The 14,905-nt window shown below is 44.5% G+C and overlaps 1 protein-coding gene across 2 annotated transcripts; it reads right to left on the bottom strand.

The window, feature by feature from the left end:
- Window positions 1-583: 583 nt before the first annotated feature.
- LOC135392001 (solute carrier family 38 member 10-like) lies at window positions 584-13,597 on the bottom strand. Of its 2 annotated transcripts, none has more exons than XM_064622606.1 (14): window positions 13,452-13,597; window positions 13,203-13,336; window positions 13,028-13,145; window positions 12,519-12,564; window positions 12,369-12,462; window positions 12,160-12,300; window positions 10,685-10,806; window positions 9,862-9,964; window positions 8,532-8,717; window positions 5,754-5,978; window positions 4,467-4,554; window positions 4,332-4,421; window positions 3,515-3,594; window positions 584-1,656 (listed from the first exon to the last, which is right to left on the bottom strand). In XM_064622606.1, exons 2-14 carry the CDS (start codon window positions 13,323-13,325, stop codon window positions 646-648), a joined length of 2,427 nt encoding a protein of 808 aa, XP_064478676.1. In that variant the 5' UTR covers window positions 13,326-13,336; window positions 13,452-13,597; the 3' UTR covers window positions 584-645. The 2 variants fall into 2 exon arrangements, with proteins under 2 accessions (XP_064478676.1, XP_064478677.1); XM_064622607.1 differs by having other exon boundaries at window positions 4,332-4,403.
- Between the last annotated feature and the right edge of the window lie 1,308 nt (window positions 13,598-14,905).

The following is a 14,905-nucleotide window of genomic DNA, read 5'->3' as shown; positions in this document are numbered from 1 at the left end:
GCGAAATGGGCCCTTGGGTGAAGGCGACCGCCGTGCACAGACTGCATGCCAGATTGTGCACCGAACGCACATTTTGGAAGTTAAGGCAAACTGTACAGCATTTTCATGCACCAGGAGTTGTAGCAGAGCTGCAGCAAAGAACACCAAAATCTGAATGATGGGGAGGTATCCCGACCCTCACTTTGATGGGGAAGGGTGTGTGTGTGTTCCTCGAAGCACGTTGAGGGAAAGAGAGAGGGGAAATCCAATGTTTAAACTATTTGGGGGGGGGGGCGAACGCCCCCCCCCCCCGAACTCAGGGGCGGATCCAGACCCTGGGTCTGTGGGGGGCGGTTCTTTTGTCTGAGAGAGAGGGAAATCCAATGTATAAACTGACGTTTTTAAAGAGCGATCGACCTCCCTGGGTTCGCCACTGCCGCAACTCCGCCGGAAACACCACTGATCTGGATCTGTTTCTTCACGCTTCCATATGATATGCAGCTATTGGTTTTAACAGAAACATTACGATGCATCTCCATGCCAGAATTACGGTGCGGGATGCTGCAAAAATCCCTGCATGCTTGAGCTGAATGAATTCCCTTGCTGTGACATCATTTATTTATTTTGTCAAAATATATAAAATATAAAAATTGAACGGGTACAAAACTAACGAATTTCATGTTTTTCTAGAACCAACGGTTGGGCACTTTGGTTTATTCCACCATCAGTCCTATTTCTTTCCGCACCACGCTTTGCCACTGGAGGATTGTCCTCGATATCCTTCACCATTCTTGCGGCTATGGGCTCCACCCTTTTCTCTGGCAGTATTACATTATCACGTGACACAGGTTCTTTGGGTTTGGGAGCAGGTTCATCTATGTGAGGCTGCTCCTTCCTCATTTCAGGAGGTGGCAGTGCAGAACTTGCCTTCACAATAGGGAAGTGTGCAGGGATTTTAGAACTCTTATTGGAAGGAGGAACCTGAGCAAGGACCTGGGCTGGTACTTGAGCAGGAGCCTGATGAAGAACCTGTACAGGTGCTTGTGCAGGAGCCTGATGTAGAACCTGTGCAGGTGCTTGCGCAGGAGCCTGATGAAGGACCTGTGCAGGTGCTTGTGCTGGAGCCTGTGGTAGAACTTGTACAGGTGCTTGTACAGGAGCCTGACGAAGAACCTGTGCAGGAGCTTGTGTAGGAGCCTGTGGAAGAACTTGTACAGGAGCTTGTGCAGGAGCCTGTGGAGGAACTTGTACAGGAGCTTGTGCAGGAGCCTGTGGAAGAACTTGTACAGGAGCATGTGCAGGAACTTGAGGTTGGGCTTGTGCAGGGGCCTGAGCAGGTGCTTGCTGTGGAACATGTGCAGGAACTTGCGGAGGAACCTGAACAGGAGGATGTGCAGGAATCACAGCAGGCGGAATTATTTTCTCGGGTTTCTCCTCTGCTTTCTTTTCATGTTTCAAGAGCTCTTCTTTCAGTTTTTTCTGCAAGTCTTCAAGGATCTTTTTCTGTTCCTTCTGTTCCTCCGCAATCTTCTCCAGAAGGCTTTCTTGCTTCTCCACCACCGGCTTTCCTGTTTTCTTCCTGACGCTTTCTTCTATTTCCCTATCTTCTTTTTTGAGTGCTTCCGGGTCCAAGCCCTCTTTCTGCACTTTGACAACTGGGCTCGCTTTTATAACCTTCTGCAACGATATAATCATAGAGAAGCGTAAGCAAAATTGCTGGAGCGAATGGGTATTTACAATCGCAGCTCTTTCTCCAGCAAGGCAAACATGTGCATTCAGAACACTTTCGAAGTAGCTTGGCTCCATCAGAACTGTGCACTGTAGCCATGGCAATTGTTGGACAGTCGTGTTGTATCTGGGCCCCAAAATTTTATGCTTTTGCCAAAGAATGCCTATAGAGATGCCTAAATCCGATACCTGAGGAGTTGCCTGCCTTTTTATCGTCTCTGTTGCGTTGTGGCCTTTTTTTAGCATTTTTAGATGCCCTAACAGCCTTTTTAGATGTGCGACTGCGCCTTTTAAGCGCAGGCTGACTGCTGCATTTTGCTTTTTTGTTTCTGCATGTTTGTACCTCTTTTTAGCTTGGTTTCCTTCAGTACCTTGGTTTTCAGAAGGGGCTTGTGTATATTTGATCGAAAGATTTCACCTCTCTTGGCGTTTCGGGTCATCGAAGGCCGAGGAATAAAAGTACAGTTCAATAGAGCGTGAATTTAGGCCACCTCAGCATTCGTGCACCAGAAGTTAAAGCTTGTATGGCACCATAGACAGTTAGTGTGTTTGTACCACATCTCAAAGGTAATCCAACAAAACGATGAGGCGCTCTGTTGTAATGGGCCAGTTTTCCTGGGTGAAGCATTCTGTAAATCCCAGCAGAGGTAGAGGGCGTACAAGATTAACACACCCGTTTTTGCGTTTCATTGCACATCTTGGTGTCTTTCGGGGCCCAAATGCCCTCATATTTCCATCGTATTTAGTGCCTCAATTTTCAGGTCGTAGTCACTATGAGTTATCCCATCATTTATGTTAAATTAGATTTAAGGCTAGATTTAACTCGGTTTAGATTTAATGCGAGACAATTTGCTCGCGACGTACCAACCAGAGGGATCAGAAAGTGGGGACGACGGCCTCTCTGAGCTCCGGGTCAGGGGTGTCACACTCTTTTTTTTTTTTTGCATAAACACATACACATACACATTTGCATACACACACCGTTCACACTTTGCATAAACATGTTTGCTGGTGCCATCACAAGACAAAACACATAAAGGTATCTGTTGCTGTTATTGAGAGAGAAAAGCCAGTGCACACATGCACACGCACAATATAGGAAGGTTCCCAAATGCCCAACAGACAGACTTTATTAAAATTTACAGCCCCGGGTTAGACATACGGCATCGGACGTAAGCACGCAAAAGGGGCTAACGTCGATGCTTGGAGTGGTTAGCACATATCAACTCGAACTTACGACACTGGAACAAACACCACATACCGGACAGACATACGAGGCAACAACCATCGCTGTCAAACTTCCAACTTGTTTATTGAAAAAAAATAAATAAAAATTCTGCAGATCTACCCTGGCGGTTAATAAGAAACAAGTTCGATTCAATTCAATAAACAAGCTGGAAGTTCGATGGTGGTGGTTGTTTCCGTGTATGTCTGTCCGGTATGTGGTGCTTGTTCCAGTGTCACAAGCTTAAGTTAACACAAAAGTGATGTTATACCAAACGCCCGACAGCTACCCAGTGAAGAAACCATAAGCTTCCCATAATTGAGACCGACCTCACTAAAATTTACAGCCTCGGGTTAAACTTACAGCACCTGACATGAACACAAAGGGACGGTTCCTAAATACACAACAGTTAGCCAGTAAAGCTATTCATTGTGCCTAATCAAAACCGCCTTCATTCAAATTTACTGCGTGGGGTAAGACTTATGGTACATGGAATTAAACGCATACACACACACAAAAGGAAGAAGGTTCCAAATGCCCAAAAACTGCCCAGGAAACACTCAATCAACCAGAGCTACCTACTGGACTGACTAGTACTGGTTTAGGTTCCCGCGGCTCCTGCGGCTCTGGCGGCTCCACCCTCTTTTGTACTTGTGCTGGCTCTGAAAAAGGGGTGCATACAATTCATCGGATTTCCTCCAGGGTTTTTAACCTTCGTTTATTAATCTCCGGGTGACAGTGACCACCTTATTCATCAACTGAGGTCAGGAACGCTTGGTCGCACCTTGTGCGACCCCGGAAAACCCGTTTGTTGTTCGGATTTCGAGGGGTTAAGAACCGAGGGAGCAATACCTGGAAAACATTTTGTCCGTTCAGGCGTCATTCATAAGACCACGCAATAATCCCTTTGAAGGTTTCTGTTGACCTCGGAACGATCCGTTCATAAATTGAGGGCAAAAACGCTGGGCAACTCCTAGTTGGTTTCCAGAAATTCTGTTCATTATTCGAATAACGAGGTTCATAAAACGAGGGAAAAATGAACGGAAAAAGTTTGGTTCCCCGTGCTCGTGTTCGTAAAACAAGGGAATTCATAAATCGAAGGTTCATAAATCGAGGGTTGACTGTAGTTACAAGAGTTGAGGAAATGGAAATTTCGATGTCGGCTATGTGATCTATCCAGTCGACACAGGGAGTCAGCTTCAGACAGTCAATCACAGTAATGCTGACTGTACACAATATACTGAGCTTTCGGAAAGCGGAAGATATGAGATTTAGTCTGCGGTGAAACCTAACCTACAGGAAATGACACGTTACCTATGCAGTGCTAGTACTATACACTGTAAGTAAATACCATGGAGCTAAGTACAACATCCAAATAGTTTCAAATACGCTCTCTTACCCTGTGCTGGTGCACTGACAACTGCAACTGCAGCCGGTGTTACGACCTTCATCGGACTCATGGTGCTAACGACTGCAACAGAACGCCCCACTGCTGACACAAAAATGCATCATAAATTGTACCAAAAGTGCTTACAGGCAGGTCGCTGTGGGGTGCTTGACATTGAGTGAAGAGTCGTCAGTGTACATGTCACCATCAAGAAAATGCCCAGACAGCAGAGACACTGCAATCGAAACAAATTTAATATAAAACGATACACATTTAAAAGGACTAAAATGGCTATACCAGATACACGGGCCAATACAATGGTACATAAACTTCAAAAGAAATTTAACCTGACCAGTTATTTCGTGATGCAAAGCAGGTAAATTTATTTTTGACAAGCAGGTAAAGTAGTTTTTGTGATGTCTAGTCCACGACCTAGATTATAACGACCACGTCATAATCGGCAAACCCTGTGAGAAGTCTGTCCACACGATCCACTAGGGGCGCTACTCATCGGCCCGCAAGACGTACATCATGATTGGATGATGGAAATTTGAATTTTGAACACGCATAAGCAGATGTACGACTACCGTAGCAGACGACAGCAACAGCTCCTATGATAACGCGTAGAATGATGATAATAGTGAACTTTAGAATGAAATATCTCCCCTGGGATATCCACCGCTTGTACAAAAATACTAAGGTAAGCCAAAGTACAAAGTATTGCAGAAATTGAGGAAGCAATAACCGGGCCGATGAGTAGCGCCACCGCTAGCTTCTAAATGCGGCGCTGAGAAGGGGTGCCTATGACATGGTCGTTATAATCCACTAGGTCGTGGTCTAGCCATACTGGGAACATTCCTATTCCATGCATGCTAGACGAACTCTAGGCATAATCCAAAACATAGCCATTCTGTTAATAATCATCACCTCAAACATTGCTGAAAGATTTCATCAGACATAGGAGCTCGGGCAACTGATTTTCTATCAAGAACTAAACAACAGATGTTTGCGTCTCGAGCTTTAAAAATTTTCGTAGGTCCTGTCACACATTAAAACATAAGCAAAGAGCTTCTCTTCAAGCAAGAGCAAGGCTTCATCTCAAATACTTAACGAGAACTTTGAACACTAAAAGCATGACCATGCAGGATTAGCCGTAAATAAACTGGCAAACATGTAGCGCACAGAACACCTCGAACCTCGAGATGCACTGGACCTTACCTGAGCCAGTAATCGATCATTTGTCAATCGCTCATTGTTGCTCATTTGTTGTCAAACATTGCTCATTTGTCTAAGTGTGCTCATCTAAACTCATTCAACGGTGCTCACTGTGTGGCATGGCACTAAGCTCATCTAAATGAGCACATCGCTCATTTGTCAATCGCTCACTGTAGCTCATTAGTCACGAAACGTCGCTCAGAGGTGATCGCTCCTTACCTGTGCCAGTAATCGCTCATTTGTTTCGCGCGAGGTGAGTCGAGCAAATATGAGGGCCGGCATGACGATGCAGATGAGGCTGCCGATGCTCGATCCCGTCAACGCCAGCACAACCTCCACATCGGGGAACAGGACGGCGCAGGAGACCGTCACCCCCACCAGGAGGACGGTCAGGGCACGGAACTGCCCTACAGGAATGTGGCTCGGCTCGAGATGTTTGCTGCCCTAGAGAGGTAAGGACAAGATGGCAGCATAAGGGTCACATTTACATGGTTCCCACCGAATTTTGGGACAAAGGTTCAGACATCATTTGCTTTGGTAGGTAAAGCACAGTTTATGACCAGAGCCTCAATATTTTGCAAAAATATGTATATCTACATATTTTTTTATTTATATATATATATATATATATATTTACAATAGTGATTCAGTAGTGATTCAATAGTCAATGATTCAATAGTGATCAGTTAATGTGGATGACAGCTCCTGATAGGACAGGAAGAAAAATTGATTAATACAATAGAGTGTGCCATTCATTTCTTACTGCTGATTCCTATTGCAAAGAGTGTTAACTCCTGCGGTTTCAAAGCTACAGTCCAGACTCTGGATAAGCATAACTTGCATGAGCGGCTCCATGAGAACAAGAAAAAGATGCAAAAATCAAAGATTTTCAAAGACTGTGAAAAATTCCAGGGTTTTCCAGACCTTGAAAATGGCATTTTCAAATTCCACGGTGTGTTCAAGTGTTTCAAGGACCTGTGGCAACCATACATTTAGCAGTAATGAAAGAAGCATTCTTTACACCCTTGTCAGCATTTGATGAATGTGATCTTTCAAAAGCATAACAACACTTGGCCTTACAAGGTTGTTTGTACAATATGGCAAAGTTATTCTGAAAGTTTAGGCTTCTTTTTACCCATGAAGTCTTTCTGGCATGCCCAGAATAATCGTGAATTTTTCTTCCCAATTAAGAAGCGTTCAGTGGAGGCATCACATCAAGGGCTACGTATGCGGCTATACTATAGACCTTGTCACGTTACTCTCAAACCACCAGTCTCCGCGCGCTCCTTAGCCTCGTTCCCAGCGACGACACAACAGGGGTGGACTGCCAAAATGGCTCTTCTCACAGGAACGAGTTCTGGTGGCCGCCGTCTTTAATGAGTATGACTGACGATAACGTAACATTCCATATAGCTAGTCGTCTGGTAAACATCGGAGTAGCGTATCAACGTTCGAAAGATCAAGAGAAAAGAAGATAGCTTGCTTCCGCGTGCGGCATGCACAGTTGTTCACGTGAGGAGTGCTGGCCGACGCGATATCTTTTCTACACCGGTTCCACAGTAGGATAAAATTAACGGGCACAAAAATGAACAAAAACACACGCGGAAAAATGAAGGAACTCTGCAAACAGCACAGTCCACACGTGCACAGTTCCTGTGACTACCACAGGGGGGCAGCACCCATTCCTTGACTCGCGTTTTTGTGTATGGAACTTGCGCTTATGGCAAAGCGGCACTCAAAATGATATCGTTCCGTCAGCTATCAGTTGAAAATGGGAAGCGTACGCCTTTTCTGTAACACTTCACACCTGCGCAAAGGATTAGAAAATTGGCGTACGCCCCACTTCCTCAGCAAATCAGGAGACAGAGCAATATCATTGTGAATGCTCGTCTGCCTCTAACGTGTTACACATTGAAGCTTGTTTCTAGAGTGTAGATGGCACATTGCAAACCACGTCTCCGCTTCAAATATCACATAAAAAAAGCCACCTTTCGAAAGCTTCATATCCGAAGCTAAAAACATGTTTGTATTGTAAACAGGCCGCAAAACTTCTGTACAAACTTGCATTGTTGTACTTCAATGTAAGAAGCAGACGCTGTACGTACAAGATGACAGACTGTTAAGACACGTGTGATGACAAAGGTGTTTTGAGATAATCCCTTCAATGGAAGAGTTTTACGATACATTTCCTTCCTAATGCCATTAAACGGCAGTGCTACTTGCCTCGCTCGTCGTCGAAGGACAGTATTCATTCGTCCACAACTTAGTAGGTGAAGCATCGCAGACCTGCGCAACACGCTTTCAGAGTCAGCTCTTGAAACAACGCTCGAGATATTTTAAGCTCTAGGGAAATACTAGATACCAGTGCAATGCTTTTACGTAGTTATCTGCAACGGTCAGTAATAACATTTACATCGCATCGCACTGGTTTCTTTGCTGGTGGCGGAACAACGACCGCAGCGGAACGTTGCCCGTTAATTAACCTTTTATCCTATGCTATTATGCTTTCTATTGCATTTTTTTCCATCCCGGCGCTTTGAGCAACTTTTCTCTTTAGACAAGTGTCTTTCTTCGCTGAGAGAAGACTGACGCAACATCCTACGCCGCACACAACATCCTACGTTTCATTGTTCACAGTGTGCTTTGGTACCTCCTATAACATGGAAGGACACATTACAAAAATTCTAAGGACGACGTTGTTCGCAATTTTTCCACATGCTTTACACACAGCAAAACTGTAGTTTTTGTTTCAAATATTGCACGTACAGAAGTTCAAGGGTATTGTTGAATAAAGTGCAAATTTTTCTAGAGTATTGCCTGTAAGCAAACTAGCGTATCATTGTATCGACAACACCTGGAAAGTGTCGCCGCAAACTGTAAGGAGACGTGAAACAGCTACGCATCTTTCAGAAGCTTTCACGTGCTGCTCATTAGAGGATTAAAAATCGGGCAGAAATTGAAAAAAAAAAAAAAGAAACTACAAAAACGAAGACATACCCTCTTGAAGAGCAAAGAGTGGAGGCTCGTCCTGCAGGGAAACAGGCAGAGGGGGAAGCTCACCACCAGAGTCGCTACGAAGCCCAATTTGATCACCTGGGACAGGAGGGACGGGCTCACCCGCACAAGGACATTCCCGGGAATGGGACCTCCGCCGCAGAAGGCCACGTACCCGAAGAACCCCATCTGCACGAGAACACTGGGCTAAGGGTTGAGCTGGCAATGGTAGATCGGGGAACGCAGCATGTAAGCTTAGGACCACTTTAGGACTACTTCAGGACCACCTCAGGACGACCTCTTAAAGGCGCATTTAACAGCTTGCCAAACATTTTCCAATTGTCACGCCCAATTATATTTGCAATTACAGTCAAACTCCTTTACAACAAAACTAAGGGGACAGCAAAAAAAATTTGCAGTAAAGGTATTTTCGTTAAAAAGGATGTCCATTATTGGACCTATAGGGCTCCAGCGGGTCGGCAAAAAAATTTGCTGTAGTGGTATTTTCGTTAAAAATATGTTCGCTATAAAGGAGTTTGACTGTATAGTATTGTCATACTGCAGAGCACATAGGGCTCAAAAGACAAAGACAAACACACAGGGGTAGCGCACTTGTCCTCGTCTTTTGAGCACTACGCAGTCTGCAGCATGTACCAACCAGCCCAGTTGGATGTTTTAAGAATATTATCATGTTTGTGCATTTCAATTTTTTTTTTCTATTTCACCATAAAAAAAAGAGTGGCTCACAACGTCCAGCTGCCTCATTCCTTCAGTTCTAGCGAGCACATATACCAGGAAACGACGATATTCAAAAAGCATAACCAACGTGACTCTCGCCCGTCGAGACAAGCTGCCCAGTGACCTCACGGAGCGATACAGCATTCAGTACGTAGTGCACACACAAGATGGATCATTGCGGACTTCTGGTAAGGTTTGAATTTGCTATCGTGGCGCTCTTAACTGGAAAGACGTTTCAAATTTGCCTCACTTCCCAGTACTCCAACAAATGAATGCAGCAGTAACAAATTTCGGTTCTCGCGAATTACTTTTCGAGCCCCAGAACGTGAAAATATCTTCCCACACAGAGAATTTAGATGGCATCCCAGAAAAAAAAAAAAAAAAAAAGAAAGAAGAATCTACTCAGCACTGTCGATGTGGTATCAGTTAAATGCAGATTAGGACAGGTGTTGGTGTTGGTGGGGGCCATCACGATGGGACTGCTACTGTCTACATGTAGAGATTAGTGATCCCAATATCAAGCAAGCAAGAATAGTGTGATATGTATTTCTCAACCATTCACTGTGGAGTGACCCTTCCTTTTCAGGGAACCCACCATGAAGTAAACTGAAGAGCAGAGTTGAACAGCCCTGTTCACCACAGAGTTCATCCGCTTGAGGGACGGCTCATTCACGGTGTCAAATATTTCGAATAGTTGCCTGCAAAACAACAACATCACCATTAGTGCTAAAAATGCAGTACAAGTTTTTTAATGTACTGTCTTCTGCCTCTGTTATCTGTATTTTTGCAAACATCCTGCATCGGGCGATTGTCAATGTAAGTGACTAAAAATTTCTGGCTTATGCAGGCATCAGACAGCCACCTACAGACAAGGCCAAGCGAGAGAGAAAAGATAAGATATTGGATGTGACATAGGAACAAGAGAGGAGATTGAGAACAGAGAAGTGATATGGCTAAGATGAGATAGAGATAAGACATTACATAACAAGGAAAAGATTTGATAGGATTTTAATAACTGATTAATATTGATAACAATAATTGATAGTAGCTTGATAAGAGTTAGAAATACCTCATACGGTTTTCATAAGACTTTATAGTATCTTGATACATGTTGATATAGTACACCACATATCATTGAATGGTGTGATACAATTTTGATGCAGCCAATAATAAGACAACCAAGAAAATATATTGCATAAAAAAGATTTCATAAGTTTTCGACGAGGCTGAGTAGCATTTTGATAATGATACTGAAGGTTGTGATATGAAGCTTGTGAGAACATTTTTAAGATATCTGAAGGGACTTTTATGAGATACTCCACTGCACTTCCTCGCAATTAGTTTCTCATTAGTGGGATTTTGCGCAGGGTATTCCATAACTGCTTCGTCACGGTAATTTTACTCCCAATAAAACTCACGGCTGGCAGGAGAGGGCCATCGCAAATATGGGCAACACTGAGAGAAGGTTCTCCGGCTTCCAGAGGACGACGCGGCTCCACCAGTCACCCGACCAGAGCACCGAGAATGACTCGGAGAAGATCTGCAAGAAAGAAAACACCGAGGGCAAAATTAAAAAATAAACGTAGCCATAATTGTGATGCAGGGAATGACCCAATGAATCTTCGTTTTCGGGTAAAACCCGGTATCTACCCAAAATCCTTACGGTTCTTCAACATGTCGTTCTAGCTAACCCGTCGGAAAAGTGAACCATAATACCAGTCAAGAGAGCTATTTGTGACAACCCATTGGTCCTCCTTTTATAATCCCCTGCTGCAGGAGCGAAAGACGAGCTTTTGTGGAAGCTCGGAGAAGTCTTTGAATACCGCGTTCATTCACTGCCCCAGTTCCGAGCAGAAATATAAAGTTCATTGTTTCTCGTCCAAGTGTCACAGCAATGGCTTGTTTCATATGCCTTTCGTTTCGCCCGAAAATTCCCCAGTGACGTATCAAACAGAGATCGTAGCGTCAGATTTCTCCCCGAATTCTTCTGCGTAAATAGCATACGATTTTTATCCCCTGAACTTGAAAAATCAAAAAACCCGAAAACAAAGAACCCTATGAATGTTGCATGAAGCTTGGCTGTGATACGATGCAATGCGGTGCCAATGGGAGGGGGGACTTTTTCGTGCTCAAGGCACTGTCATAGAACTTTCCAGAACTACTGCAGCCAGATCAAAAACGCCTATGGAGTCGATGGGCAAATACGACGCAGATTGGGTTATGTGAAATTCCAAACATTTGTTAATGCACAAAATTCAACAAATTTCCCCCTCCTTCCTCTCACAGGTTTTTTCCTTCCTCTTCCGCATATTCCTTTCTGCCTGGTCTCCGAAAAACATAATTTAAAGTATCTAAAAGTATCTCAAAAGTATCTGGAAAAAAAAAAAAAATGAAAAAGGTAACCGAGCAGAGTACAGACACCCAACCTTGAAAAGCTCCAGCTTGAAATAGGGAACTCGTGTTTGACGGGGCAAGGTATTTAAGCAGGCGTCTTTCATGTTCCTAAACTAGTTGGAAGTCAGCGGTAGTGTCGTCTGTTTCTCTCTTTAGTGATGTATTCTGGCTCTGTTTCATCCGCTAGGGTATTTGAGCTACATACAGGTCTTGTCTGCCCCTTTTTTTTTTACAGTATGGAGCACAGGTCGGATATGGCTCGCTTTGATCGCCTCCGTCTTTGAGGCACCGATCATTCCAACAGTGTCCAATGTTTAAAAAATTGAAATTTTTTCAAGTGATAAACAGTTTCACTTTCAAACTTTTTTTCTCTCTGTCCATAACTTGTGCCCCGAGGCGACTGCCCCTACAACCCCCCTCACGTTACGCCACAGCTATGGCTGCAATGAAATACCTTCAGTATAAGGAACACATAGAAGACCAACTTCGAATGAAATACCTTTAGTATAAGGAAGACATAGAAGACCAACGACATGATACTGAAGCTGGTAAGGCTGTCGAGGTTGCGTAGGAGGCCCAAGGGGAGGCCCACGCAGGTGCCAAGCAACACGAGGACGCCCGTACGGAGTCGCGGGGAAGGCTGTAAAAAAATATGTCGCCGTTGCGAATGGGCAAAAACAGTGAAAACAAGAAAATAAATTTTTTTACCTCGACTAGAAGGAACTGTGCAACCAGTGGTGGACCCAAGTCACCGACCACCACGAAGAAAGCTATGCAGGAACCAAGAAGAAAACCCAAGATCCTGCGCAGACAAACTTCTTGACCTACGATGTCACGAGGGTTGGGCCGAAAACTTACCCGATCTCTACCAATAGCTTTCCCGTGGGTCCAAACGTATGAAATGCTGTAAGGTAAACGGTATCGAAATATATCAATCGCGACAACGCACCTTTTAACTGGGGTTGCCTGTTTTTCCGGGTTTTCGTGGGGGCAAATTTGGTGTGTCTGTCAGTGTTTATTTTTTCCCAAGAAATCTGTTTTTCTGTTAACGTTATGGCGTCTAGTTCACTTTCCCACTTGTGAATACAACATTTAAAGGAAAACAGATCTTGCATGCTGGGTGAACACGAAGTAGAACCAAACACAGACATAAACGCATAGACAGGTGTTCTCGAACAATGACTGCTCGTGCGAGCTTGCGTTTGTTACGAGTATCACCAAGATGCACTTTTCGATACTAGTTTAAAAGCCCTGCACATCTAGTTATTTGGGAACTGAAGAGGAAGTGATTTTATTCGAGATATGTGTATATTGGATTGTCATTTGCATCAACTTTAACTTACCCCCCTTAACCCCCTGTAGCTTACCGAGAAACTCATAATTTCTTCTGCGTGTCGCAATGGCTGACTTCAACAGAAGATGGCTAGTAATTCTCGTGAGTAATCCGCTGGCCAGCAGCAGCAACGAACTCAGGATGATTCCACACTGCATCCAATATTGCATTAGAGAGCGGAAAGCACACCTTCTCTAAAACACGCGTACCTCTTGGAAACAGTACGGCATTGCAAGTATGCTGACGCCGATGATACTGTTTCCCAAATTCACCGTGTTTTTTAAGGACGACGACGAAGGCATCTCTGTGTCCCGCTGTTGTTTTTGAAACATCACAACGTCCTCTGACATGGGAAAACATGATTCATCAGATGGCTCGATCACTGTGATTGTTAAAAGGCCACGAATGCTCTGTGGCTTCCCTGAAGAGCAAATGGACAAATGCTAAACGGTACGTACATACGTGAACTACGTGACATCTGCCTCGCGCAACATCGCTTACATGGGCGTTGGAATGCTGGGCATGGTACGGCCACGGGTTTGCGCATGTGGCAAGTCCCAGCGCATGTTTACGTCCACAAACCCTTTTCTTTTTTGGCACCCATTGGATTACGGAATGGCTGCTGGATTGCAAAGAGGCTTGAATAGGCTACCAGTGTAAAGTTTCGGTTTTGCTTTCGCTAGCCAATATCGTGACATATATTGCAGGCCTTGATGCGAACTGTTATTTCCATGTTGGCAACGCAGCTTTCATTTCGAATGGTTGCACATGTGGCCAGGACAAATGGAAGGAACGGGATACACGCGGTTTGCTAAACGTCTTGGGCGGACTTCATGAGGAAACTGTGCCAAGCATGCCGGAAAAGCCGGAGCATAACCGTCAGACAGGACATCCGAGGAGGAGCGAGGGTTTCGATGTTCGACCCCAACCCGAACTCGCAGCTTAGTAGAGCATTTGGGAAAGGGAAAACTGGGTGATATCCTCCTCCCATGTTAAGCTCCCACAGAACCCCTCCCAAAATAGTTTTCTGGCTACAGTACTGGCTGTCACCAGCAAGCAGCAGATGCATAAACTGGCATAGGCAGCGAGCTTTCAATTTGCCGGAGGGGGCTGGGGCACAACACACTCCTCTTTCCGGCACGGGGTACCTTTTCCTCATCTATGCAAAGAGGTCGGGCAGGGTGTCTGGGATTCTGTGCCAAGAGGCAAATTTTAACAATACGTTCAAGTTCATTCGCACGAAGCATGCAATTTGTTGGATATCCATCAAAACATTCATTCCGAGTCTCAGCTGGGAGACTTCTCGGAGGGGGGGGTCCTGCCCCCTGCAACTTCCCCCGTCCATCAAGCCCTTGGTTGGTACCCACGCTCTCAAGACCCCACTCCTTTATTCATAGGGTATTTCGTTTTCGGGTTAAACCCGATTTTTCACAATAGTTCCCCCCCAAACAAGTATCAGAGATCATGGCGCCAGATTTCTCCCGGAATTCTCGTGTGCAAATAATGAATTTGAATTCAAATGAAATGAATTTGAAAAATCATAAAACCAGAAAACGAAGAACCCCATTTATTCGGCGTCCATGTCAGCAGGACTAGAGATGCAAAATTTCCGGAAATTTTGAATCGCCCCCCCAAAAAACTGTTTTTTCCGAAAAATTGGAGAAAATGGAAACAAACGTGGTTACTGCTGAGTCGAAGCATTGCCGGCCAAGCCACAGCACACAATGAGTTAGAAACTTTAGTAGTGTTCACCCTATAGGCATAAATACAGAGCAGAGCATCCAATGAGACTGCTGTCTACTCAGCGATAGATACAGTCAAACTCCTTTACAACGAAACTCAGGGGACAGCAAAAAAAAAAAAATCGCAGTAAAGGTATTTTCGTTAAAAAGGATGTCCGTTACTGGACCTA

The sequence above is a fragment of the Ornithodoros turicata genome, chromosome 4, assembly GCF_037126465.1.
Source record: "Ornithodoros turicata isolate Travis chromosome 4, ASM3712646v1, whole genome shotgun sequence".
NCBI lineage: Eukaryota > Metazoa > Arthropoda > Arachnida > Ixodida > Argasidae > Ornithodoros > Ornithodoros turicata.
This window is presented reverse-complemented; position numbering and strand designations above follow the sequence as displayed.

Excerpts from the sequence above, each read along its gene's own strand:
- LOC135392001 (XM_064622606.1), bottom strand. The coding sequence starts at position 13,325 with ATGTTTCAAAAACAACAGCGGGACACAGAGATGCCTTCGTCGTCGTCC. Across the intron at positions 12,565-13,027 it reads AAGAAATTATGAGTTTCTCG|CATTTCATACGTTTGGACCC; the intron begins GTAAGCTACAGG and ends TTTACCTTACAG. Across the intron at positions 8,718-9,861 it reads GCTCTTCAGTTTACTTCATG|ATGGGGTTCTTCGGGTACGT; the intron begins GTGGGTTCCCTG and ends GTTCTCGTGCAG.